Below are 27,096 nucleotides of genomic sequence, written 5' to 3' on the forward strand. Positions count from 1 at the left end.
GGAGAGACAGCCACAGGCCTGTCTGCCCAGGGCCTCGCGGGTCCAACCTATGGTCACCTGTTATTCCAAAGACCCAGAGAACACCGGAATCCTAGCTCAGGGCTGACCCGGGCCTCAGCCGCACCAAGTTCAAGCTCTCCCTCTGACCCCATTTGACAGATGGGGTTGGGTCCCAGCCAGGTGGTGTTCCCCAGGTGACAAAGGCAGAAAGAGCTGGGAATCAGCAGGCTGCCTGTGGGACGTCCACTGGGAAGTGCCTCCTGGGGGACAGACTCTTCCCCAGACTGATCTGGAGTGGGAGAGTCTCCTCTGGCCCAGGATGCATTCGCTCTGGGTATGCTGATGGGGGCTGAGGGGCATGCCAAGCTCCGCAGGCACACAGGAGCAGAGGAGCCTCAGACCCTGCCCAAAACAGCAGTGGGAAGCCAAATGACTTCTAGTAAGAAATAAGATACTTGGTCTTTTCCACTGTTCCAGGCACAGAGCACGAAAACCCATGGAACTTCCTAAGCCAGGAGAGCAAGGAAGTTTTCTTTAGTTATGTTAATGAGGTGATTTGGGAAGTACCTGGAGCTTGGGACCTGGTTGTCAGGAGAACCAACCCTGTTACCTGAGGGTTGGAACTTCCAGCCCCACAGCCCTGACCTCTGGGAGGGGAAGGCCAATGGCCAATGATTTCATCAATCCTGACGAATGAAGTCTCCATAAAAACCCAAACAGAGGTTCAGAGAGCTTCTGGGTTGGTGACCATGTGGTGATTCAGGGAGCGGGGAGTGCTCAGAGGACACCCATGCTCCGAGCCCTTCCCCACACCCTGCCCTGCGCATCTCTTCCAGCTGGCTGTTCCTGACTTCGATCCCTTATAATCAGCTGGTAATCGAGTGCGTAAAATGTTTCTCTGAGCTCTGGGAGCCAGGGTCATGGAGCCTCGGGTGTATATTCAGTCGTAACAACCTGGATTTGTGTCTGGCATTGGCGGGGTCGGGGGCAGTCTTGGGGGACCAAACTCTTCACCTGTGGAAACGGATGCGGTCCCCAGGAGGACAGTGTCAGAAATGAGCGGAATTGTAGGACACCCAGCTGCTATCGGAGAAATGCTTGAGGTGGTGTGGGGACCTGCCTCACACCCCCCCACACACACATTGTATTGATGCTCAGATCCCTTTAGAGGGCATTCCGGGGCTCAGGAAAAGAGGCAGCTTTGGATTCCAGACTAAGGAAAGTAAACATCCTCTTGAGGCCATAGGCAGTCATGGAAGTCATGGACTGCTCAAGTGGCCTAGGCCAGGCCCATGCCAGTGCCACAGAGGGCCCAGGAAGCCAGGTGCTCCATAACATTGCTGAGGGCTGAATTACACTCGTCTTGAAGCCCACGCATGCCAGATCCCCTGCTAACTCAGGAGAAGCCCAAATGTGCTCATGGTCTTGGCCTGAACAAGACGAGCACCTGTGTGGTATAGAACCCACAAGATAGACCACCAGGCAGTGGGGTCTGACTCAGTAAATAATACCTACATGGGATTCAACCACAGACAAACGTGTTGTGGGAAGCTCGAGGCTGACAGAGAAATGGGGTTGGGGAGGGAACTCCTGAGGCCTTCATTGTTGGCCAATCTCACTATCACCTTTTTGTCCTTTCATGGGCAGGGCCCGGGGTCAGGCAGTGTCTTCCCAGTCTGCCACTGGAAAAGAAGAGCCCTCTCCGCTATCATCCAAAGTGTGGCAGATCTGGGGTGGGGGAAACTACCACCCATGGGCCAAATGGACCTCCCCCCAGATTCTCGCCATCCAGTGTGTCTGGAACATTAGTTATGGACGTTCTGTGGCTGCTCTCAAGCCACAAGGCAAGAGTGGAGTCATTGCCAGAGACACCACATGGACTGCAATGCCTCACAGAAGACTTTCCAGAAAAGTCTGTGTCAGTCCCCAGTCTCAGAGATCCTCAGATCATGTCCCTTCTGTGAGTAGAATGTAGCGCCTTCTGGGTCAAATCTAATGTCTTCACCCTCAGGGGCAAGGACTTCCATCCTTTTGGCCAGAACACCATCTCCACCCTCCTCTACGGACACCTTGAATGGCACATCTACAGGTCTGCAGCCCAACGGGAATTCACTGTCGTTTCCGCGGTGGTGATGCTCAGAAACGGAGGTGTGAGTGTGGACGTGTGAGGGTGAGCATGCGTTTCCTCTTTGGTAGCCACAGTGTGCAAGGAGAATACAATACAGTAACGTGCTTTCTGTCCCACAGGAGCGGCCACGCCATGTGTTTGCAGAGTGCTCTCAGAAGGAAGCCACCTTCATAGGACAAACTTCATCTGGGACGACTCCCAAGTCCCTTGTCCTGGGCACTAGGTTCCACCGAGGCTGGGGGCACACAGAGGGACAGAGACTCCCCCTGCCCATCAGGGTTTTGAGGGACACCTGCCATTCCAGGGCCAAAGATCCTGAAACCATTCATCTGCCTGTCATCCAGCCAGGCATCTGTGAGAGAGATCGACTCCACGCAGAAAGGACAGACCGAGAGACAACAAATGACAGTCTTGTGTGACAAGTGCCACGACAGGGGACACTCAGGATCACTGGGCGTGCTAGGGAGACCAGGAATCCTCCAGGATCACCTCTGAATGCGGACCAAGCCTCTCTTCTACACAGTCCTCTGTGCAGCCCACCTCAGCCCCAGCAGATGGGCTTACCATGCCCCTAGGCCCTAACCCTAAGCCTGGGTTTGGTTCTCGGGCTTCCATCCCCAGAGGCCTGGCCCCCACGCCATCCTGATAGGGGACCCCTGTACCACACCCCAAGAGTTCACCTGCCACCCAGGAGGAAAACATTCCCTTTGGAGCTGCAGAGAACCTTCAGAGCAGGAGAAACCTGCATGTACCCCAGAGGCCACCCCCGTACTCAGCGGCCCCCTGGGCCACAAACCCAGATTTGACGCCCCCTTTGAACCATGCCCTCTAACCAGATCCCCAGCGATCCCGCCTCAGCGCCGGCAGACAGGGCCTGCTATGCACCAAGGCCCGAACCCTAACTCTAGTTTGGGTTGTCAGTCTTCCGTCCCCAGAGGCCTGGCCCCCCAATCCCTCCAGATTAGGGACCACTGAGCGATACCACAGGACTTCGTCTGCCACCCAGAAGGAAACCATGCTGTTGGGAGCTGCGGGAAACACTCAGAGCGGGAGAAATCTGCTCACCCACCTCAGGCCACCCTCACCTTTGGCACCCCCTTTTGCCAAAAAATCCGGAGGCTGAGGCTCAGGCTCACACCCTAACTTAACTCTGCCCCTGGGGAACTTGCCTCTGAGGGGGGCTCTGGGACCTATGTGGCCCCAGTTCGTGGTCTCCAATGGAGGCAACATGCACCTAACAAGAAAGTGCTCTCAGCACAGGGCCACGCGCTGCCCAAATCCCCGCCCAATGCCGGCCCATTGTCAGGAGTTTTCTGCCCAAATCGATGTCGATTTGTAAGAATCAGCCCGAAAGCCCCAGCGAACTCGCTTCCGGCTGTCCAGGACTTCAGGGGAGCCTCCTGTGCCTGGCCCGTGGTCTCGAGTGGTGGCCACACGAACCCTGTGAGGAGGTGCTCTAAAAGCCAAGCGCACATGTGGCCAAACACTTCGTCTACTCAACCCCCTGGAGTGCCCATCTCAGTGCTGGCAGATCAAGCCTGATATGCCCCTAGGCCCTAACCAGAACCCTAGGCTGGCTATTCAGGCTTCCGTCCCCAGGGGCCTGTCCCCCAGGGTCCCAGATCAACACCTCAGGTGTCCACCTGCCACCCAGATGGAAACTGCCATTTGCAGCTGCACAGAACTCTGAGACCCGGAGAAACCTGCATGCCTCCCCGAGGCCACCCTAACCTTTGGCGGCCCCCCTGGTCACAATCCCAGAGGCTGACATGACCATGATGCCTGTCCTCAACTCCGCCCCCTGAGAATCCCGCCTAAGCGCCGGCAGATTGGTCCTGCCGTGCCCTTAGCCCCTAACCCTAATTCTAAGTTGGGTTTTAAAGCTTCTGTCCCAAGAGTCCCGGCCCCCAAGCTCTCCAGACTGGGGACCCCTGAGCCACAACCTAGGGCTCCGTCTGCCACCCAGGAGGATACGTGCCGTTTGGAGCTGCACAAACCCTCAGAGAGGGAGAAACCAGAATATATCCTCCCCCACCCCTGAGGCCACCCCCCACCCCCCAACACGGTGCCCCACTGGGCCACAGACACGGAGCCTGAGGCTCAGCCTGAGCCCCTCCCTCAACTCTGGCCCTGGAAAGCTCCCCTCAGCGGTGGGCCTCAGGGGAGTCGAGTGGGTCCCGCCAAATTCCCAGACGGCCGCAACACGCATGTAGCGAGAAAGTGCTCTGAACAGTAGGCGCGAGCGCGGCCCGCATCACCGCACAACGCCGGCCAATTCTCACGAGCTTTCTGCCTAAAGCAATATCAATTTGGGCAAAATGTCCATAAGATTTGGCCAGAAACTTCTGGCAGAACTTGATTCTGGCTGCATGGGCCTTCAGGGAAGCCACTTGGGCCTGGCCCAAGGTCCCAAGTGGTCGCGGCCCGAACCCTGCGAGAAAGCGCTCTAGAAGCCAAGAGCATGGGTGGCCAAACCCTCCCTCTACTCAGCCCCGTGGGGTTTCGTTTTCAGCGCTGGCAGATCGGGCCTGCCATGACCCTAGACTCTTTCCCGAACCCTAGGTTGGGTTTTCAGGCTTCCGTCCCCAAGGGCCTGTCCTCCAAGCCCTCCAGATTCTGGACCCCAGAGCCATACCCCAGGAGTCCGCTTGCCATCCAGATGGAAATTGTGCCGTTTGGAGCTGTGCAGAACCCTTCAGAGCAGGCCAAACCTGCATGCCCCCCTGAGAACACCCCCAACTCTGCAGCCCCCTGGCTACAAACCCGCAGTCTGACACGCCAACTGACCCCGCCCTCAACTCAGCACCCCAGGGAACCCGCCTCAACAAAGCTCTGGGATCCCCTCCTTCTTCCAAAATTACACTGGCGCAAGTCGTTCATGAGAAAGGCAAAAGGCTGCCTCCTGAATGCTCAACGCCTCCTCTCCTCTTCTGTCCTATTTCTCTCCACTTCCCTTTGTACCTGGGCAAACTGTAAGGAACATGTGAATGGAACATGTATGTGCCCCGAGATCTGAATCTTTCACGGCAGCTTTCTGAGGACTCCTTATGCAACAAGAAACTAGCGTATCCTACCACAAAGTGTTTGAAAACGATCGTCTGCAGGACAGGAGAGCGAAAATCAATCCATTTTTACCTCACTCTTCATGAAGTAGAACATGGTCTTCTTTCCTTCGTTGACTTTAATTCTAATTCGTTTCCATGCAGTGGTAATCCCTTTGCTTCAGGGGTAGGATTTCATGATTCCTCACCTGCATAGAACAGCCAGAGCTCATCACAACAGCCTCCCTAATAGCCATCACCCATTGAACCCTTCCCCCCACACCCCTGCCCTCTAGCAACCTCAGTGTGCGCTCTAAGACAGAGTCTGTTTCCTCCTTGGCCTTTTCTCCCCTCACTATGTTCATCTGTTTTCTTTCTGAAAGTTTCACAGGAGTCAAGTCATAGGGTATTGGTCTTGTCCTACTGATTTTGCTGAGCTTAATCTACTCTAGATTCATCCACATCCTTGTAGATGGTAAGATTTAATTCTTTTTGACGCTGGGTCCTATTCCATTGTGTATAGATATAGATATGGATATAGGTATATGCCTCCCACATCTTCTCTCTCCTTTCTTCAGTGAATGGACTTTGGGACTCCCTCCATAGTTTCGCTGTTGTTGGTAACGCTGCTCTAAACATCACTGTGCTTGTGCCCCATTGAATGTGCATTTTTGTGTCCTTTGAGTAAATACCTAGGAGTGCATTTGCTGGATCCGAGGGTTGTTCAGATTTTAGCTTTTGGAGGAACCACCATATTCTTTTTTTTTTTTTTTTAACTACCATACTCTTTTTCCAGAGTCACTGCAACAGCCCGCATGCCCAGCAACAGTGCAGCTGGGCTCTGCTTTAAGCAGAACATTTCCTGCCAGCAATTTCCTAAGGAGGAAATGGGAAACCTGTGACCTGTGGGATAACATGACTCACCCAGCATCAGGCAGGAAATTCACCCCAGGGTTCCTGACGCCAAGCCCTTTGAAGCCACCAGCATGCCTCTATCCAGGAGAATTCCCAAACACTCTCCTTCTGACTTCACCACCCATGAAACTGGGGGTCTCTGGGCCAAGTTCCCGGATGTTTGCCACACACACCTAGCCAGAAAGCGCTCTCAACACTGGGTGCCAATGTGGCCTGAATCACTGCACAACGCCAGCCAATTCTCACGAGCTTTGTGCCCCAGTCGATATGGATTTGGGCAGAAAGCTCATGCGAATTGGCGAGAAACCCCAAGCAAACTCCCTTCTGGTTTCGTGGGCCTTCAGAGGAGCCGCCTGGGCCTGCCCAAGATCCTGAGCAGTCGTGGCCCAACCCTGCGAGAAAGCGCTCTAAAAGCCAGGCACACGCGTGGCCAAATCCTCCCTCCCCTCAGCCCCCTGGGGTGCCGGTCTCAGCGCAAGCAGATCGGCCCTGCCATGCCCCTAGGCCCTAAGCCGAACCCTAGGTTGGGTTCTCAGGCTTCCGTCCACAGAGGCCAGTCCCCCAAGCCTCCAGTCTGGGAACCCCTGAGCCATACCACAGGACTCCGCCTGCCACCCAGGAGGAACCCCGAGCCGTTGGGAACTGCGGTAAACACTCAGAGCAGGAGAAAGCTCCTTCCCCACCTCAGGCCACCCTCACCCCATTCTGCCAAAAGTAGCCAGAGCCTGAGGCTCAGGCTCACACCCAAACTCAACTCTTGTCTCCAGGAGCTCGCCTCTGTGGGGGGCCTCCGGGAGCGGCGTGGGCCCGGTGTGCAGTCTCCCATGCCCTCAACTCACACCTAGGGAAAGAGCTCTCAGCAAGGGGCCGGCGCACGGCTGGAATGGCCACTCAATGCCGGCCAGTTCTCACAAGCTTTCTGCCCAAATCCATGTCGATTTGGGTGGAAAGCTCCTGAGAATTGGCCGGAAAGCCCCCATCGAACTCGCTTCTGGCCGTGGGGAGCTTCGGGGAAGCCTTCTGTCCCTGCCCCGGGTCCCGCGTGGTGTCGCCCACAGCCTATGGTAAAGCCCTCTAAAGGGTGGGCGCACACGCAGCCCTGGTCTCCGAATGCCAGCCACACCTGCCCTCCACTCAGCACCACCCCCTTCCCAGGAGGCCGCCTCAGCCCCGGCAGGTGGGGCCTGCCATGCCCCAGGCCCAAACCCTAACCCTGGATTGGGTTCTCAGGCTTCTATCCCCAGAGGGCTGGCCCTCAAGTCCTCCAGATTGGGGACCCCTGAGTCATACCGCAGGACTCCTCCCGCCGCCCAGGAGGAAACCGTGCCGTTGGGAGCTTCGGGAAACACTCAGAGCGGGAGAAACCTGCTCACCCGCCTCAGGCCACGCTCAGGCCCATGGGCAGCCCGCTTCTCTGACACTGACCCACAAAGACACACACTCAGCGCTGCCTCCAGGGAAAATGCTTCAAGGAGCCACCTGTGTGTGCCTTGTTGCCTCCCCAGTCACCATGATCTTTCACTCATTCCACGGGGATTTACTCTGTCGGATGCTCTGCTAGGCGCCGAATATGTAGCAGTCTACCAAGCGGAATAAGACTGCCCTCGGAGAGCTCACGTGCTAACGGGGGTGGCCGAAATTAAAGACACGAATAGGTGACTTCTGCATGGCATGGCAGGTGTGATATGTGTCGTGGGAAACAGCAAAGCTGGGAAGATGGATGAGGTGTGGTGGAGAGGGGCAGGAGGTGACGTGGTTTTGGAATGTTGGTGAGATTCAGAGCCAATGGCCAAGAAAGAATTCTGGAGACGTCTTTGGTGCAAAAAAGGTGACTTTATTAAAGCACAGGGACAGGACCCCTGGGCAGAAAGAGGAGCATCAGGGGATTCCAAATAGTTTTTCGGGTACTGCCTTGCTGGTCACCCCTCAGGGGGTGACACCCCCCCCACACCTGCTGCAAGAGATGGGAGAGCAGTCAAGGCAGCAAAGGGCTGGTCACCACGAAGGTCACTAGGGCGCCTCCCTGACTGAGGCCCCCGACAGGTGGGTCCAGCATGGACTTGGGAATGTTCAGCTCATTTATTCTGGTGATGACCAAACTCTGGGGATAACGACAGGCAGGTCTATGTCCAGAAAGTTCTCTGGCTGCCAGGCTCAGGGCATCTGCTCTCCATCATCACTCGGACTCTCTCCCGGGTGATCTCAGTCATCCCCTTCTGCTCAAGCTGCTCAGAACCCCTCTCCAGCTTCCCTGTCTCCATGGTGCCAAGCAGTCAACACCCTCGTCCCCTCTGTGTCTTCCGACCTCTGCCCCTAATGTCTGAGTGAGATGGGATCTCTTGGACCCACCTGTGTTTTTGCCGAATTCCGTTGTTTCATCCTTCCCCCACCAATATAGTATGATAGGACAAAGGTACCTGCCCAAGTCCTAACACAGAAAATGTCCTTTGTGCTCAATGCACCCCCCCCCCCACCCCTGGTAACCTGGCCCTGGAGGCAATCGCCTCTAAAATACAGAAAAACCAAATTCCTGCTAATTGCTCCATCACATAAGCTCTTCTTTGATGCTCTGTTAGGAAAACACAGCTTACATCTCACACTGGGTGACTTTGCCGGGATTCATCACTAAAAAAGATTTTCAATCCTCTGCCTGATGTTGAGAGTACTGAAGACTTTTCTTTTCCTTTTCCGTAATTTCAAAGAAGACATTTCCCAATCTCTCACACTAGAACCCGGGGAGGGGAGCAGTCCACGGAGCAAAGCTTTTCTAATGGAGTAACACCTACCCCTTGTGGCCTTTCTGGTTATTGCACATAGATGGCGCTATACCTCTACTACTCTGACTAGCGCTACTGTCACTGTCCTCAGGGATCTTCTATCCCCAAGAGAGCTTGAAAAGTCCTCTAACTCCATTTCCTGTCTTCAAACAGGTAAGGTTTCTTAGCTCCATTATTTCTTTATTGTACCAGCCCAGAGAGGTTAAGAGGCTTCTCCGAGGTCACACAGCGAATACGTGGAGTATCTTACCTCAGGTCCCTACCATCCTCTGACTGCTTTTTAGGAAGAGGAAATCCTTCAAACCAAATTCTACCAATTATAAAAAACACAAATGCGAAGGTATTCTGGGTAGAATGTAAGCCCCTTTGCTCAGCGCACCTTGAAAACCGTGGTCCCACACCAGGGGCTGCTCCCCCGGTGAATTGATGTGGAAACATCATTGGAATCAGGGAAGGATCCCTAGGAAAATGTCCTTCCATTCTGAGGTAGTTTATCTGACCAGTTTTCTGTTCTGGCCAGACAAGTCCCTTTTATTAAAACGCATTCTCTTCTTATCTCGATTATTAACAACTCTTCATTTTTACATCTCTCTTCCCAAGAGAATATCTAAGTTGATTGGTTTGCAATTTCAAGTAAATGTTTTAAACCTCCAGTGACGGAAACAAGGGCAGCATTAGCCTTGGGTAAGGGGGTGACAGCAGCAGGAAGGAAGAGCGTCCCCCGCTCTAGGCTGTGGCCCGGGGGCAGCTGGGTCTGAGGCAGTGAGAGGATTCTAGCAGAGGCAGGAGCAGAGGGTCAGAGAAAGGAGCAGCAAACTGTGGGGAGGTGGGGGAAGCTTTCAGTTACGCAGTCAGTCAGCCGTTGAACAGATCAGGCTGATTCCACACCTCAAACCCTTAAACTAGGTCGACAAGATCTCTGACCTCATAAAGTTTACATTCTAGCTGGAGAAGACAGACACTAACAACAAAACACAAATGAGTGGGATAGTTTTTGATCATGATTCTGGAATGTGGGGAGCAACGTTACAGAGTCTGGCCTGAGGAGAGGCCCTGGGCCTCGTCTTCAAGTGTGAGAGAGAGTGAGCTAGCTGGAGGAAGAGGGAAAGCAGGCATGTCGGTCAAAGGGTACACACTTCTGGTTATAAGAGGAGTATGTCCTGGGGATGGAAGGCACAGCATGGTGTCCATAGTGACAAGGACCATTCTATATACTTGGAAGATGCTAAGAGATCTCAAATGTTCTCATGTGAGGCAGTAGCTAACGCTTCTGTGGTAATCATTCCACAATACCTATGTGTATCAAATCAAATCGGCACATTGTACACCTTAAACTAACACAATATTATAGGTCGGTTGTACCTTAATGAAGCTGGAAAATTTTAATAATAAGTAAATAAATAAGTCACCAAAATAGCACAATAATTTTCTTTTTTTTTTTTTTTAAGCCAGGCACTCAACTCAGAAAGCCAAGGGCCCTGCTGCCTTTCTCTCCTTCCAGGAGGGGGCGCTGATGTGTGTACTAGCCAAACCCGTCCACAGCCAGCAGCACCTGGAATTTTCCACTGTGGCATCACCCTCTTCAACTTAGCTCCTCAAAAACTACATAGCAAGATCAAAATGGTCCGTGAAGACAGATTTAGGGCAGAGGTGGTGGAAGAAAAGGGAGAAAAAGAAAAGATTTAGGCCAGAGAGTATGTCCAAAATCATCGACCACATTTTTTTTGTTTGTTTCAGTTATTCATGTTGAAATATGCGTATGTGTTTTTAAAAAAAATGTTTTATTATATAAAACTTCAATCACAAGCAAAATCATAGAGATAATCGTTCAGTGAAATACCATGGACCCATCTCCCACATCGACAACCACCAACTTTAGTCTTTCTGTCTTCATATACCTCCTTCGTCCCCTCACTTGTTTATTAAACAAAATTTTTGTGCTGTCATTTTTAAAAAGTGAATCCAAGACATTGAATCACTTCACCAGTAAATACTTTAGGATATGTCTCTAACGGACCAGGATTCTTTTTCATTACGCAGAGCACAATGCCATTGTCATAACAAGCTAAATTTAATACAATTCCTTAACATGTTTGTTTTTTAATATTCTATTTTTGAAATAAGTTCAGACTTCCAGAAAAGTTATTTTATTTGTTTTTTTTTTAACTTTTTAAAAAAGATTTTATTTATTTATTTGAGAGGGAGGAAGCACAAGCAGGGGGACAGCAGCCAGCAGAGGGAGAGGGAGAAGCAGACTCCCCACTGAGCAGGGAGCCTGACTCAGGACTCATCCCAGGACACTGGGGATCATGACCTGAGCCAGAGGCAGACACTTAACTGACTTTAAATTTAAAGTAATTTAAAATTACTTTAAATTTCAATGTCCTTAGTCAAGAATCTCACCTTAAACTCGTGTCTGGGAATAAAATGATAGATCACAGCCCTAATTAGAAATTACCTTTTGGAGGGGTGCCTGGGTGGCTCAGTGGGTTAAGCATCTGCCTTTGGCTCAGGTCATGATCTCAGGGTCCTGGGATCGAGCCCACCATCAGGCTCTCTGCTCTCTGCTCAGCAGGGAGCCTGCTTCCTCCTCTCTCTGCCTGCCTTTCTGCCTACTTGTGATCTTTCTCTCTGTGTCAAATAAATAAATAAAATCTTAAAAATTTAAAAAAAATAAAAAAAAAGAAATTACCTTTTAGAAACAGACTGTCAAATAAATAAATACAGATGCTGAAGAAACAGTATGACAACATAAAAGATCAGTAAAATAATGCTAATTTCTATTCAGCAGTATGTTACACTAAAGGTAATAATAAATGTAAATAGGTTAAATTTGTTATCGACCAGAGTGCCCCTGACTTAGCAGAACCACTTTGCTTTTGCATACAAGTGTCAGATGTCTGCAGTACATTGCCCCTTACTCTTTCATCATGACATTTTCCATATAAACCCTTCCAATGGCAGAAGAATAGCCGTCTTGGAAATGTGCCGTAATTTATTACGTTAAAATATATACTTAGCTATTCTGAATGCATGCTGACTGAAAGCAACATCTTGATCTATCAGTGTGGTGTCTGTGTAAAAAAATCCTACTAAAAAGCAGGTCTTTCAGACCCCTTGGAAGGTAACTGGGGAGCCAGAACAGCATATGCAAAGTCCCTGTTCTTGTGGGAGTGTATTGTGATGGGGATCCGGTAGACCTTTGCACGCCGGCTGGCAGGACGGGCCCCCTCCCATACCATTCCATCTTAGGGAGAACTCCTTGGAGCCTACGCATTTTCTAAAATGTTCTAAAGAATACATCCCTCATTTCTGTGGGGAGGCACTGGGTATCTGTTACCTCAGTTGAACATTTTCACCAAATTAATAAATATAGCTAATAAGTAAGGTCAGAAAATACAGTTACGTCAATATCAAAAGTCAGGAAGGCAAATGTGCCAGGTTTATGTTTGAATACTGATCATCTAAATAGTTCTTTCTGGGCAAATTCTAGAAGCCTGTGGAGCTGTCACAACGTTGTCTGGGATCTCAAGATTAAACCACAACTGACATAGGCAGAGACGGCATCTTTGTGCCAATATAGCAAATCTCAGCCTACCTTCGTCACAGGATGGCCTGGTTCTCGCCACACACACACTCACACCTTCATACATGCACACTACAAGTCCCCCCCCCACCCAGTCATTTTTTTAAAAACTTTAAAAAAAAAATTTTACTTACTTATTTGACAGAGAGACACAGAGAGAGAAGGAACACAAACAGGGGGAGTAGGTGAGGGAGAATCAGGCTTCCCACCAAGCAGGGAGCCTGATGCGCCCAGGGATCCCTAGTCATTCCTGGTGCAGCCCCAGAGCCATCCCATTAAAAGCAAACACAGAAAACCAAGATGTTTTCTGGAAAATAATCCTTTTCCTTTTCTCTATAAATTTTATTGCAGTTTGAATCTAACAATCTGCATCTCCTAGAAAAGCTGAGAAGAGAAATGTAGTTCAAAATGGCTTTCCATAGCCCAAAATATCTTCTGTTTTCTTTCAACTTACCTGGAGACAGAATGTGTCTGGAGGAGATTTTCTTTACTAAATGTATGAAGGTGGTTTTTGTCAATATGATATTCTCATTTTTGTTCCCTTACCTTTGGGTAGATGCATTCTCCTAAAATAACCACTTTACCTGCCTGGGTTTGAGTCCCAGTTCTGTCACCTACTAACTCTGTGTCGCTAAACCTCTCTGTCATTCTTGTTTGTAAAGGGAGGATAATAGGGATAATGCCTGTTTGATGGTGGTGGTATGAGGATTAAATGAGTTCTCACAGACCAACATTCAGAACCATGGCTGCTACATAACAATTTCTTTCTTTTTTTTTTTTTTTTAAAGATTTTATGTATTTATTTGACAGACAGAGATCACAAGTAGGCAGAGAGGCAGGCAAAGAGAGAGGAAGGGGAGCAAGCTCCCCGCTAAGCAGAGAGCCCGATTCAGGGCTCGATCCCAGGACCCTGGGATCATGACCTGAGCCGAAGGCAGAGGCTTTAACCCACTGAGCCACCTAGGCGGCCCATACATAACAATTTCTTAATAAATATTTGCCATTGTTATTATTATTACTATAGGTCAGATTTACTTCAAATTAGCCAGCCTCTTTCAAAAACATGAAAAAGCCTTATCTTGATTACAGTTATAATACATGTCCATTATTAAACATCCAAACAACATAGAAAAAATATAAAGGAGAAAAGAATAGTAAAATTCGCCTTCGGAGAAACCTCTGTCAACACTTTGAGCATCCTTCCAGAGAGTTCCAGTGTCTGCATACCAAAGATAGTATTACATGCCTGATGGCCAGAGGCTCCTTGTGGACATTTGTCTTGGGCAGTGCTTCCGGCATCTGTGAAAACTCACTTGGTGAACTGTGTCCAAGAGGGCAGGAAATAACACACGGCTTAGACCAGTGGTTCTCAATCAAGAACAATTCTGCCCCTCGGGGGACATTTTTGGCAATGTTGGGAGACATTTTTGGTTGTCATCACTGGGGAGAAGGGACTGCCCTGGCATCTAGCAGGGAGAAGTCGGGATGTTGCTAAACATCCTACAAAGCACAGGACAGCCCCCACAACAGAGAATATTCTGGCTCAAAATGTCAATAGGGCCCAAGTTGAAAAACCCTGCCTGAGGTTGTTTCATTTCTAGGAGATGATAAATATTAGAACCAAGAGGGTCGGTCAGCTAGAATACACTGGCCTGGTTATCCCTGTTGTTAAACTTCCAAAACACTTCTGTACTGGTTTTCAAAGAGCTCCCCACAACCGGGGTTCCCCCTGCCAGGACCCTTCCCCAGCCTCCAGTGAGGGCCCCAGCACAGTGTAGAAGGGTCTAGAGCTGGTGCAGGGAAGGGGCGCCTCCAAGACCAGGCTTCCCCCAACTGCAACCGTTCTGATGAGGCAGGACTCAGGCCTGCCTTGCTCTTCTGTTCGAGATTCTAGCCCTCCCCTCGGTTAATGAGGGAACGAAATCGAAACTTCTCATTTTCACATAGAAATGCTTAACGATTTCTTCACAAATATTTCCTATTTTTTTAAAAGATTTTATTTATTTACTTAACACACACACAGAGAGAGAGAGATCACAAGTAGGCATAGAGGCAGGCAGAGAGAGAGGGAGAAGCAGGCTCCCCACTGAGCAGACAGCCCGATGCAGGGCTCGATCCCAGGACCCTGAGATCATAACCCGAGCCAAAGGCAGAGGCTTAACCCACTGAGCCACCCAGGTGCCCTAATATTTCCTATTACTATGGTTAATAGTAGTAGTAGTGGGATGCCCGAGTGGCTCAGTCATTAAGCCTCTGCCTTCAGCTCAGGTCATGATCCCAAGGTCCTGGGATTGAGCCGTGCATCAGGCTCCCTGCTCAGCGGGAAGCCTTCTTCTTCCTCTCCCACTCCCCCTGCTTGTGTTCCCTCTCTTGCTGTGTGTCTCTTTGTCAAATAAATAAAATAAATATTTTTTAAAAAATAGTAGTAGTAGTAATATTTATTTCAAATTAGCATTCTCTTTTTTAAATGAAAAAAGCTTCAGGCGCGCCTGGGTGGCTCAGTGGGTTAAAGCCTCTACCTTCAGCTCAGGTCATGATCCCAGGGTCCTGGGATCGAGCCCCGCATCTGGCTCTCTGCTCAGCAGGGAGACTCTTCCCCCTCTCTCTCTCTGCCTGCCTCTGCCTACTTGTGATCTCTGTCTGTCAAATAAATAAATAAAATCTTAAAAAAAAAAAGCTTTATTTTATCCTGCTTACAATTATAATACGTGTTGATTATTAAACATCCAAACACAATAGCAACATTTCTGTTTGTAGTGACAACTTCTGCTTGTCTTATCTTTATACTAGACACGGGAGAAGCCCACCTCTGGGGGCACGGGGGTGGGGGACAAAGTCAAACCGATACCCTTCATGCCAGTCACCTAGGACAAAGGAGGAAGGGGGTCAGCCCCAGTGTGGGACTGCAGATCAGATGCCCGAGACAGACTGCCTTTTGTCTGCTCCCCTCTCTGACGGAAGGAGGAGCCTCTCCAGCTCAGCTCAGACCTTTAAAATGATTATGGAGGAAGGACTTCACAAGCCAAGGGCTGGGAAAACTGTGCCGGGGAAGATCTGATTATTTCTAAATGTTATCTTGAAAAGAAAAGAAAGAGGCTTTGTTAAGAAACTCTGCTGCTGGTATCTGCCTCTGGGAGTCCTGAACCTTCCACTTACCGTTCTAGAGAAAGAAACTATTGATGAACTGAGGTCCTACCAAGGAGAAAGGAGTCCCGTGATCTTTGGCCAGCAATTCCCTTTGCTGAGACGCATGAAATCAGGCATGCTGTTTTGTAGCCGGCTTTCCAGTTGAAACACTGTGGGCGTGTTTCCCTGTAAATGAATATAAAAACGCGACCATTTGCAATGACTGCCTAGCATTCCGCTGTTGGGATGGAGCTTCCGGAGTGTAGCCCGTTGTCTACAGATGGGTGTTTTACTAAAATTGCTGCAGGGACCAGCCCTATAATTAAATCTTTGTGAGATTTTCCATGGGATAGTTTCATGGAAGAGGAATTGGTATCCTGAGGTCCAGAGCCCACACACACATCACTGGCTATCTCTTCTCCCAGATCTCAAAGATCCATGGGTGGGGAATAAAGAGACTTTTTAAGAAACCCCAGAAAATATGTTACCAAGACCAAATGCCACAAATGAGGCTTGCCCCAAACTGGAAGCCCGAGGCTCCTGAACTGGTGTTCAGTCCAGCCAACCTGACCTCATCCCAGAACCATTCCTTCTCACTCTGACAACACCAAGGGCAACTCTCTAGGCCTGGGACCCAGTGACACAGGATATGACAGGCCCCAGACAGTCTGGGGCAGGGGGCTTAACTGGCCAAAGGAAAGTCAGACCTGCAGCCTTTTTCATCCATCCCCCACTGCCTGCCCTACCTGCCCCAGACCTCCAGGGAGTCAGGGAAGTTGCTGACCTGTCCCCTGGGGGAATAATTGTATTAGTGATAAGGTGGCCTCTGGTGGCTTCGTCAGCAGATTCAAGGCTTTGGGCTGGGTAATCCTCTGGCGTCTGCCCCAGCAGCTGGTGGTCACAAATCGGGAGAGAGCCACTACCCCCAGCTCTGCTGGGCTGTCTGTCATCTGGCACCATCCAGGCTCTGGCTGGGCCTGACTTGCCCAAGAACAGAGGGTCAGGGTGACAGAGTACCCGGGCTGAAATCAACATAATAAAGTCCAAACAGCATACAAACAGGCATGTCAAACACTGCTAGTGCTTTTATTCTGATGGATTTATTTTTCGCCATTCTTAGTAACACATACCCACTACTGATTGTCAGGAAAATAAAAACAAGTTAAAAATGGGCTACTGTGGGGCCCCAGGGTGGCTCAGTCGTTAAGCATCTGCCTTCGGCTCAGGTCATGTTCTCAGGGTCCTGGGATCGAGCCCCACATCGGGCTCCCTGCTCAGTGGGAGCCTGTTTCTTCCTCTCCCACTCTCCCTGCTGTGTTTTCTCTCTCACTGTCTCTCTGTCAAATAAATAAATAAAATCTTTAAAAAAAAATAAAATAAAAGGGCTACCGTATGTTAAGTGCCTTCTCATCTACATGCTCTGAACCCAGTCCCTGGAACCTTCCATTGGCTGAGGAGAGGAAGGTGACCTGGGCTGAGATCCAACCCTGAGGACAAGATCCGGCCCTGGGCCCTGGCATTTCTGCCCACCCCCCTTCTGCTGCTAAAGCCAAAGAAATGGCCAGCCTTGTGTGGAAAGCGCCCAGCGGGAAAGCAGGAGCTTGGGAACCAGACACTAGGTTGAAACTCCTGGCTCCACCCCCAGGCTCCTCTCCCCTCTCTGCAGCTGTGTGACCAGAAGCTATTTGCCTCACCTCTCGGAGACTCCCGTTTCCTCATCTGTGGGTTGAGGTTTGCTGTGAGGTTTGGGTATCATGTCGGGAGCGTTTGCGTAAGCACTATTCTTGCTTGCTTTGTCCTTCCTACTCTTGGCAATGCAAAGGCATCCGAGGACACTTGACCTGCACGATGGCACCATCCTCGAATCCTCCCCTTCCCTTTCTCCCATGACACACGTTGCCCTGATTTTCCCAGCGGCACTTCCTTGGCCCAGACCTCCAGGTTCAAGGCCCTCAGCTCAGCCTTGGGCACCTTCCTCCCCGACGCCCCTGTATGCTCAGAGCTGCCCCTCGATCCAGGGGCTTCAGTGACCATCTCTGTGGACAAGGTGGGGACAGGCTGGTTGAGGCGTGTGGAGTTGGTCTCCACACCTGAACTCTGGGTGGGTCTGTTGGGGGAAGCTCCAGCCCAGACCCAGGCAGGTGTGAAGGGGTCATGGAAGCCAGGCGTGTGTGCGAGATCGCCCAAGGAGAGGTGTAAAAGTCCTCTGGGGCCCGCTCTGGGGCACCTTGAGGCGATGACCATTCAGAGTGGGGACAAAGAAGGTGAAGACATGCTCCAGAAGTGGGAGAGACAAGCTTTGGGAAGGAGGTACCCGTCCATCAAGTTCAAGGGATATGCCTGTGGCTGCGGAGGTGAGGGGGAGCTAGAAACTGTGCAGAGGAGGACCCTGAGGGCTGCCTGTCAGGAGGAGTGCAGGTGAGCACAGAGGCAGGGGAGGTCAGGTGTGGGACCTCCACCTGGTGGCCTCGATGTTCTGAGGCCCCAGAAAGCGGATTACCCCACAGAGTCCCTCGAGCTGACTTCCCAAATCCCCAGTAGTGCTTCTCTGTCACAGTGAGGGTTAACCCCACTTACAAAAAGGCCCTGCCCCTCCCCCTCTGTCCCCTTCACTCCATGATCCTTCCAGAAATTTCTCACTGTTCCCCTCCCCCTTGGGCTCTAAGCCTGGGCCAAGCGCTGCCCCTCACCCCCAGAAGTGAGCAGGTCTGCTGAGGGTAGGTGGTGCCCTCCAGACCAACCCCCCTGGGGCTGCTCTGTCCTGGGCAGAGGGGGGGTGAGGGTGAGCATGGGGGTGGGGACAGAGAAGCAGGGCAAGGAAAGGCAAATTTCCTGAGGCTTGCTCTGTTACCTTCTCAGAGAAATCATCATCATAACAGCCCCTATCGTGTATTATGCTCTTACTGAGTACTGGGCTCTGAAACTTTCGATACCCCTTTTCACAGACATGGAAACTGAAGCTCAGAAAGGCTAAATCACTTGCTCAGGGCTGGGCCATGTGACTGGCCTGAAGTGGGAGCAGGGATTGAAATTTGGTGCTGTCTGGGCTCTCTCCACGCTCCGTCTTAGATTGGTCCAAGGAGTCCCAGGCTCCTCCTTTGGCCTCCTCATCTCACAATCACACTGGGCTTGAGCTGGGAAGATGGGGTTTGGGGACAGAGAGAGGTCAGCCTGCCTGGGAAGGTGAGGCAGGGCCGGGGAAAGGAGGGGAGGCCACCCAATTGCCTGGAGACAGGCTCAGAGGCTGTGTTCTCATGCCCTCCCCTGTCCTGCGGGCCCCACTCCCCAGGAAACTACAGCTTCTTCCGCTCCTCATAGACCTGAAGGAGACTCTCCATCTTGGGCCCCAGGCCCTCCTGCCTCCAGGCCAGCCCCAGACCCTACAGGACACCCTTTCTCAGTGTGATGGGAGCCACCTCCATGCTGGATATGTGGGGAGCCCCATTCCAGGATCTGAGGGTCCTGGGCCCTAAGTGGTTCCTTATCAAGGGCTCAGGTGGGAACCTGAGGGTGGAAAGCTGAAGCCACAGTGAACACTGAGCCTCACACGCACCGACTTGACACACAGCTCCCAGACACGCACTTGCTCCCAGACACATGCCAAGGAGCTCCAAAAGACTTAAAGTCCTGGGGAACCCGGAGTCCACACCTCCCTTCAAGATTTGGCATTGGAGGGCCAGTAGGCTGAGAGCACAGAGCAGAGGGGACCAGGGACACTGGGCAACTCGGGGGTGGTGGTGAGGGGGAGCAGCAGGACCAACGGGCCCCCGGGGGCACCTTGGTAACGCTGCAGGTGTGGCTGGTTGATCCCCTGTGGAGACAGTAAAGATTAAGAGGATCATAAGCTGCATCCAGCACTGCCCTGGGAGAAATCTCCTAGAGCCAGAGCCACTGCTGTGAGGGGAAGTTGGGGCAGTTCTCAGTTCGGAAAGACGGAGAGACAGGAGACAGGGAGACAGACAGGAGAGGCTTGGGAGCGAGGGAGACCACCAGAGCCATGGAGGGGGAGAAGGAGAAGTAGGAGACAGGAGCACCAAGAGAGGGACAAAGGTCCAAAGAGAAAGGCTGAGGCTGGGCCCACACGGGAGGCCTCCCTCCGGAAGGAAGGTGAAAGCTGCCCTGGGACGCGCTAGCCCTGGGCCCACTGCCCTAGCACGAGCTCCGGCATGGCTGCGGCTGGGCCAGCCACTGTGGCTGCTTCCAGGAAGGAGTCTCCGGGCAGATGGGGCCTGGGAGACCAGCCAGCAGGTAGGGCTTTCCTGGAGGTAGGGTCTGGGCCCTCGGGGAGTGCAGTGTGGACCCAAGGTTGGCAGGGACCATATAAGGAGCTCCGAGGGCTGTGGCCAAGAGTGAGGGACCAGGCCAGCATACTCAGAATCCTAGAAAGGCAGGGGTCAGCAGAGCCAGGATGGGACAGCTGAATTGATGGGAAAAGAAAGAGAGAAGCATTCTTCCCAGTCTGGCCTCAGAGCTCCCCAGGGGTGTGTGGGCTTGGAGGTTTCTGTGGGATGAGGAGCCTGAGGTCACCTGCAGCCAGGAAGGGGGGCTGGGCGAGCAGGCGGACGCAGAGAGTGGACCTGGGTTGCAAAGTGGAGGGAGGGCAGAAGCTGACTGGGGGAGGGTGGCAGGGTGGGGTGTCTGGATGACAGACCGGGGTGTGCCTACTGTATGTGGGGATTGGGAAAGGGACTGGGTTGGGGGAAGGGCTCGCTGCAAAGGGGGAATGACCCAGCCCGGCCCCTGCCCCTTAGGCGTGGGCCCCTCGCTGCAGTGTCGCGTGTGTGGAGACAGCAGCAGCGGGAAGCACTACGGCATCTATGCCTGCAACGGTTGCAGCGGCTTCTTCAAGCGGAGTGTGCGGCGGAGGCTCATCTACCGGTGGGGGGAGAGCAGGATCCCGCCCGCAATGGCCCCGCCCCCCCCGGCCCCCCGCGGGACCCCGGGAGGGGTGCGGGATGCTCAGGGAAGAAGGGGTTGGGCCAGACATGTCCAAACCCCACGGTCCTGGGCCTGGATGGGTGGGACACTGACAACAGGGTGGGCACCTTTCTGCCGGCAGGTGCCAGGTGGGGGCAGGGATGTGCCCGGTGGACAAGGCCCACAGGAACCAGTGCCAGGCCTGCCGGCTGAAGAAGTGCTTGCAGGAGGGCATGAACCAGGACGGTGAGTCGGGGCCCCCGAACCAGAGAGGAGTGACCGAAGAGACAGGGGTCCAAGACCGAGGAGGGGTGGTCTTGACCCTTCCTGCCTCCCCAGCTGTGCAGAATGAACGCCAGCCACGAAGCACGGCCCAGGTCCGCCTGGCCGGCATGGAGTCAGACGCGGAGCCCCGGCTAGAGCCCCTGGTGCCCCCCTTGGCCCCGGCAGGGCCCAGCCCGCGGGACCCCACGCCTGTTTCTGCAGCCAGAGCCCTGGGGCCTGGGGCCCTCACCCCGCCCGGGCACCACTACTTCTTGACCAGCCTTATCACAGCCGAAACATGTGCTAAGCTGGAGCCAGAGGACGGTAAGTGGGAGGGCAACTGGGACCCTGAGCAGCCCCTGTCCCTGCCACAGACTAGGGGTTGATGTCCCCATCCCCTCCTCCAACAGCCGATGAGAATATTGATGTCACCAGCAATGATCCCGAGTTTCCCTCGTCCCCATACTCCTCCTCATCACCCTGTGGCCTGGACAGCATCCATGAGACATCGGCTCGCCTTCTCTTTATGGCTGTCAAGTGGGCCAAGAACCTGCCTGTGTTCTCCAACCTGCCCTTCCGCGATCAGGTATGTGTGTATTGGGGGATGCACTTGATTCAGCTGGGTTGGGAGTGCATACACCCCCGTGCAGGCGATGATAGGAAGTGCCCGGAGCTTGGGGCTGGCGACAGTTGGGAGGCGCATGTCTCTGAGTCAATGTTGGTCAGGGATCCATGTCTCAGGGATGTGACCACTGGGGGCGCGCCCATCTCTGGGTAGAGGGGAGATTGGTCTCTCGGGGATGATGCTGGCTAGGGCCACACAGGGATTTGGAGGTAGTGCCTGTGACCACCTGGGCCTTCTCTCCTCCTGGAGTACCTCTGCGTGTGACAGGGCAGTCTGCACTCCCTCAGTTGTGCATGTGGGAGACTCTGGTGCTCTCTAGGAGCTCAGATGACTGTGACTTCAGGCCTCGAGTTCCCACCTAACCTCTTCACCTGTAGGACTTCCCTCTGAGCTTATCTGTCATGATAAACCCAGGAAGAGAGGCGCACTGAGGGTCTCAGCCCTTGGCCAGTGCCTTGGATGGAGCAGCTCAGAGGTCAGTCTCTTGAGCATGCTCAGCTTCGGACGCCCGTGGGGACTGTCCCTGCGGCTGCCCAACTTCCATGGCTCTAAACTGTCCTAAATGTTCCAGCTGAGGCTCGGGAGGGAATGCATAGAGTGTCTTGGAGCCTAGGCATTTGGACCAGATCATACAAAATCTAAAACCCCCGGGCCCCTGGGTCAATGTCAGACGGAGGTCAGGAGATGGTCTGGGCATCCAGGACCAGCCCTTCCTTTCCTAGGGCCCCGGAGAAGGTAGCGGAGGCTCAGCCTGAGCCACAGATGTTGCATCTCAGCCATCATGCTCACTCTTTCTTTGAGCACAGGTGATTCTGCTGGAGGAGGCATGGAGTGAACTCTTCCTTCTCGGGGCCATACAGTGGTCTCTGCCTCTGGACAGCTGCCCTCTGCTGGCGCCGCCTCAGGTCCCCACTGCCAGCAGCTCCCAGGGCCGGTTGGCACTGGCTGGCGCCGAGAGTCGCATCCTGCAGGAGACAATCTCAAGGTTCCGAGCGCTGGCGGTGGACCCCACAGAGTTTGCCTGCATGAAGGCCCTGGTCCTCTTCAAGCCAGGTCGCTGAGTCTTTGCCCAAGCCTTACGGAAATGTGGTTGGGGGTTAAAGAATGGGAATTCCAGTGATTTCCTTCTGCCTCTCCTTCTGCCTCTACTACCCCACATAGGCCCGGGGCGTGCAGACTTCTTCCTTGGGGAGCAGGAGGAGCGAGGTGCAGGGCTGGCCTCACCCCTCCTGAGGGCGCTGGCTGACTGCTTTGGGGGCGGGCAGGGCGCGCTGGGAGAAGAGCTCACTGCCCGTGCATCTCTCCAGAAACTCGGGGCCTGAAGGATCCTGAGCACGTGGAGGCCTTGCAGGACCAGTCCCAAGTGATGCTGAGCCAGCACAGCAAGGCGCACCACCCCAGCCAGCCCGTGAGGTGACCTGAGCACGAGCCTTCCTGCCCGTCTGTCCCTTCGCCTCTTTACCCTCCCCCAACCCCCACCTCTTTGACACTGTCTCTGGTGTCACTGATTAGATGGCCCAAAGGTCTGACTTCAACCAAGCATGAATCCAGCATCCCCTGTGTGCCAGGTTCCAGGAGTAGGTTCCAGGAGTGGGGACCAAAATGAGCAGAAGACAAAGTTGCTGCCTCCCTTGGATGCCCAGCACGGTGACCCCACTCCAGCTGAGGACCACCCCATCAGATAGTGAGGGTTCAGATACCTATGTCTCTATGTATTTCTACAGATACCTAGGACAGGAGGCCAGTCTGGAAGGTGTAACAGATTGCTGCCAGTGAGAAGGTGGGAGACTAAGCTAGGACAGCATTCGTGGGCTAGCCTGTCCAGGACTTTGAATGCCAGCTGAAGGCCATATGTGATTTGGTAGGCAGAGGGGAGCCACTGTGGGTTTTTGAGCAGGAGGGTGTTGTACAGAGAGCCGGAGTGAGTCCAGAGTACACGATCAGGGAGGGAAGCACACACTGCCACCCTCCAGGGGAGTCCCTGGGGTCCTGCTCTCTGGGAGTGGCTATAGGGAATGGAAGGGAGAGGACAGTTGCAGGGGCCTCCAGGAGTTAGAATGCGTCTGACTTGGCCCTTGGATGGCTGTAAGGAGCAAAATAGGATGTGCTATTTGGGAGAAGCAGGAGTCAAAAAATAAAAAGGAAAGTCAGGAGGAAGATGCGGTTTTGAGGGAACATGATCAGGTCTGTTGGAGCTGCAGGGGAGCATCTCCTAGGGGTGCACTTGGCTAAGCCACACGCATGGATGAGAGCCCTCCCGTGGCTGGGTTTGGGGGCGGTAGCCACAGAGAGGCTGAGAGCGTGGCCGGTGGTTACTCACTAAATTTAATTTCACACTCACTAGGGGATGAATTCCTACAGTTTGAAAAACAGTTTCTCTACTTGACTTTCTAGTTACTTCTTTCTGAAACTCCCTAGCTCAGAAAAACAAGCAGGAAGGAACAAGTGAAAGGTGCACAACTTCTCTGTCCCACCCACTTGGCATTTGCAAAAGAAAGAAAGCCCTTGGGTTGAAAAAAAAAAAAAAAAAAGTCCTGCAAATAACTGGGAGATGAGGGATAGCCTCCCACACACCTCCACGGTGGGAGTTGAGTGTGGAGCTGGCCCACTTTGAAGTGGCCTCCTCGGAAGTTGAGCACTGACCTCTGCTGATCCCTCCCATCTCTCTTTTGGGGTTTCACCTACTTTCTCTGCACTGGGGACCCTTGATTAGCAAATGGTTTGATTGATTGATTGATTGATCAATTCATTCATTCATTCATTCACTCATTCACTCATTTGGCTCCACACCTAGTGTGGATTGCAAGGTGGGGCTTGAACTCATGACCTTGAGATCAAGACCTGAGCTGAGATCAAGAGTCGACTTGAGCCCTTTTTAAAAAATTTTTTTTATATTTCTCTCATCCACAAAAATTACACTTCCACTTCAGAACACTTTCACTAATGGCTACTCTAGGGGGCTCACGGAGCGGAATTTAGATTCTTATTCAATTATACATCTCATAATTATCCTAATAATCATATATATGATTAGCATATTTTATATAACATTAATATAACATTATTAATATAACTTATAATCTTTGCACATAATGAACAGTATTTATTTGCTATTTTTATCCCACTGACTACATGATTTATGCTCAGAAGCTGGTAATAAAACTGATGGTAGGTGCCTGGGTGGCTCAGTGGTTTAAGCCTCTGCCTTCGGCTCAGGTCATGATCTCAGGGTCCTGGGATGGAGCCCCACATTGGGCTCTCTGCTCTGCAGGGAGCCTGCTTCTCTGCCTACCTCTCTGCCTGCCTCTCTGCCTACTTGTGATGTCATTCTCTGTCAAATAAATTAAAACAAAACAAAACAAAACACACAGAAAACTGATGGTGTCCTCTCTCCTGTTCAGGTTTGGGAAGTTGCTCCTGCTTCTCCCGTCTTTGAGGTTTATCACTTCTGAACGAGTTGAGCTCCTCTTTTTCCGCAAGACCATAGGGAATACTCCAATGGAAAAGCTCCTTTGTGATATGTTCAAAAACTGAGGGAGGTGGCTGTAAAATGGGTGCAACTACTCTGGAAAAGAGCCTACTGAAGCCACTCATTCACCTGTCCTGTGACCCAGCAATTCCCCCTGTAGGTATGTATGCCAAGCAGAAATGTCCACCAAAAGATATGATTAAAAATGTTCACAGCAGGGGGTGCCTGGGTGGCTCATTCGTTAAGCATCTGCCTTCGGCTCAGGTCATGATCCCAGGGTCCTGGGATTGAGCCCTGCTTCGGGCTCCCTGCTCAGTGGGGAGCCTGCTTCTCTCTCTCCCACTCCTTCTGCTTGTGTTCCCTTTCTCACTGTGTCTCTATCAAGTAAATAAGTAAAATCTTAAAAAAAAAATTCACAGTAGCTTTATTCAGAAGAGCCCCTAACTATACGTGGGCGGTAGGATGAATTAATAAGTTGTGGTAGATTCATTTAATGGAAAGCAGCAATCAATGAATGGCCAATACATGTGACAACGTGGATGAATGTCACAGACGTAAAGGTGGAATGAAAGAACTTTGCCAAGCACAGCTTCTGCTTATACAAAATTCGTGGACAGGCCAGACAAACCAGGTGGCAGAAGCTGGAATCGTGTTTGCCTCCGGGGTTGGGAGGTGGGGTGGCTGGGAAGGGGCCCAGAGGAGCCCTCTGGTGGCTAAAAATGTTCTTGATGTTAACCTAGGTGGTGGTTTCAAATTTACTCATTCCTAAAAATTGAGCCGCGCACTCTCTGTGAGCTGGGAGAATTCATACATTTTACTGTATTATACTCAATAAAGTTGTGCATTTTACTGTATTATACTCAATAAAGTGGGGAAAAAATAAAACCGAAAAACAAATGTGTTAAAGGCTCTCCATTGAGGGGCTCCTGGGTTAAAGCCTCTGCCTTCGGCTCAGGTCATGATCCCAGGGTGCTGGGATTGAGCCCCACATCGGGCTCTCTGCTCAGCAGGGAGCCTGCTTCCTCCTCTCTCTCTCTGCCTGCCTCTCTGCCTACTTGTGATCTCTGTCAAATAAATAAATAAAATCTTTAAAAAAAAAAAAAAAGGCTCTCCATTGAAAGACACTGAAGGAATGAGCACGGGCTCTTGTGTTCCACCTGGTTTCCATGTCATGGCAAAGTCCAGGGGCAACGAGTCAAGCCCAGCTTCAAAATCTCCCACAGGAGTCAAAACCTGCCTCTCTCCAGACGGGGTCCGGCCCCCTGGAAAACCCACAGGCTGTCTCAGTGTTTCCCTTCCTGTCCTTCCTCACCCTTCTATAAACACATCCAACTCAATGCCAGGCAGCTACAGGCACTTTTCTTAGAAGGGGAATCTCTATCACTTCTTAAGTCCTTATGGAGAGAATCTCAGACAAACCTTCTTTGCAAAGGCAGACCCAAAAGACCTAGGAGATAATAGTAAAGCAAGAAGTGTGTGGGACTTGAAGATAACCCAGGCAGTGAATGGAGTGCTGAATGGGTATTGTTATTCAATCCTTGGATTAGCTCTGGGACTGGACCAGTCACCCCCAATAATAAGTGAAAAAAACTGAGGCTGGAGAGAACCTGAACCCTGGTGTGACTCTACTTAACTCCCCCTAACTCTGGCACTGCCATCCCCCCCCCCGCAGAGCCCCCCGCCCCTGGAATGGCTGAACGATTCTGTTGCATTTCCTGTCCTCCAAGAAGAAATGCTTGAAGTCAAAAGTAGAAGGTCATGTGAAGAATCTGAAATCCTAGGGGTTTCTTGCCCTTTGGCCTATGTATGAATTCTCCCAGCTCACAGAGATATCGGGCCTTGATGGAAGGATGTGGTTCAGGACACTCTGCTCTAGAAATGACACTAGCTGGGCTGGTGCCTGAGGAGGAAAGAGTATGGTAAGTATGGTCCAGCTTGAGTCCTTTCCACTTGAGCACTTAAACTATTCTTTATCTTCTTTATATATAGATATAGGTATATAGATACAGATAGAGCAGGGATGGGTGGCAGAGGAAGAGGGAGAGAGAGGGAGAATCCTAAGCAGTCTCCATGCCCAGCAGAGAGCCTGATGCAGGGCTCGAACCCATGACCCTGAGACCACGACTGGAGCCAAAATCAAGAGTCGGACCCCCAACCGACTGTGCCACCCAGGTGCCCCATATTCTTGATCTTCTAAAAGCACCAGACTTGCCGTTATTCGAGCCATCTAATGTCTATAATGCCATTA

The 27,096-nt window shown here is 52.0% G+C and overlaps 1 protein-coding gene across 1 annotated transcript; it reads left to right on the forward strand.

Moving 5' to 3' along the window:
• The first annotated feature begins 19,736 nt into the window (after positions 1–19,736).
• NR2E3 (nuclear receptor subfamily 2 group E member 3) lies at positions 19,737–24,913 on the forward strand. The gene is made up of 8 exons (XM_032864975.1): positions 19,737–19,821; positions 20,325–20,451; positions 20,633–20,736; positions 20,830–21,078; positions 21,165–21,340; positions 22,186–22,432; positions 22,687–22,792; positions 24,781–24,913. Exons 1-8 carry the CDS (start codon positions 19,740–19,742, stop codon positions 24,911–24,913), a joined length of 1,224 nt encoding a protein of 407 aa, XP_032720866.1. The 5' UTR covers positions 19,737–19,739.
• Positions 24,914–27,096: the final 2,183 nt, after the last annotated feature.

Source organism: Lontra canadensis, unplaced genomic scaffold (genome assembly GCF_010015895.1).
Source record: "Lontra canadensis isolate GAN:19392208 unplaced genomic scaffold, GSC_riverotter_1.0 scaffold28, whole genome shotgun sequence".
Taxonomy (NCBI): Eukaryota; Metazoa; Chordata; class Mammalia; order Carnivora; family Mustelidae; genus Lontra; species Lontra canadensis.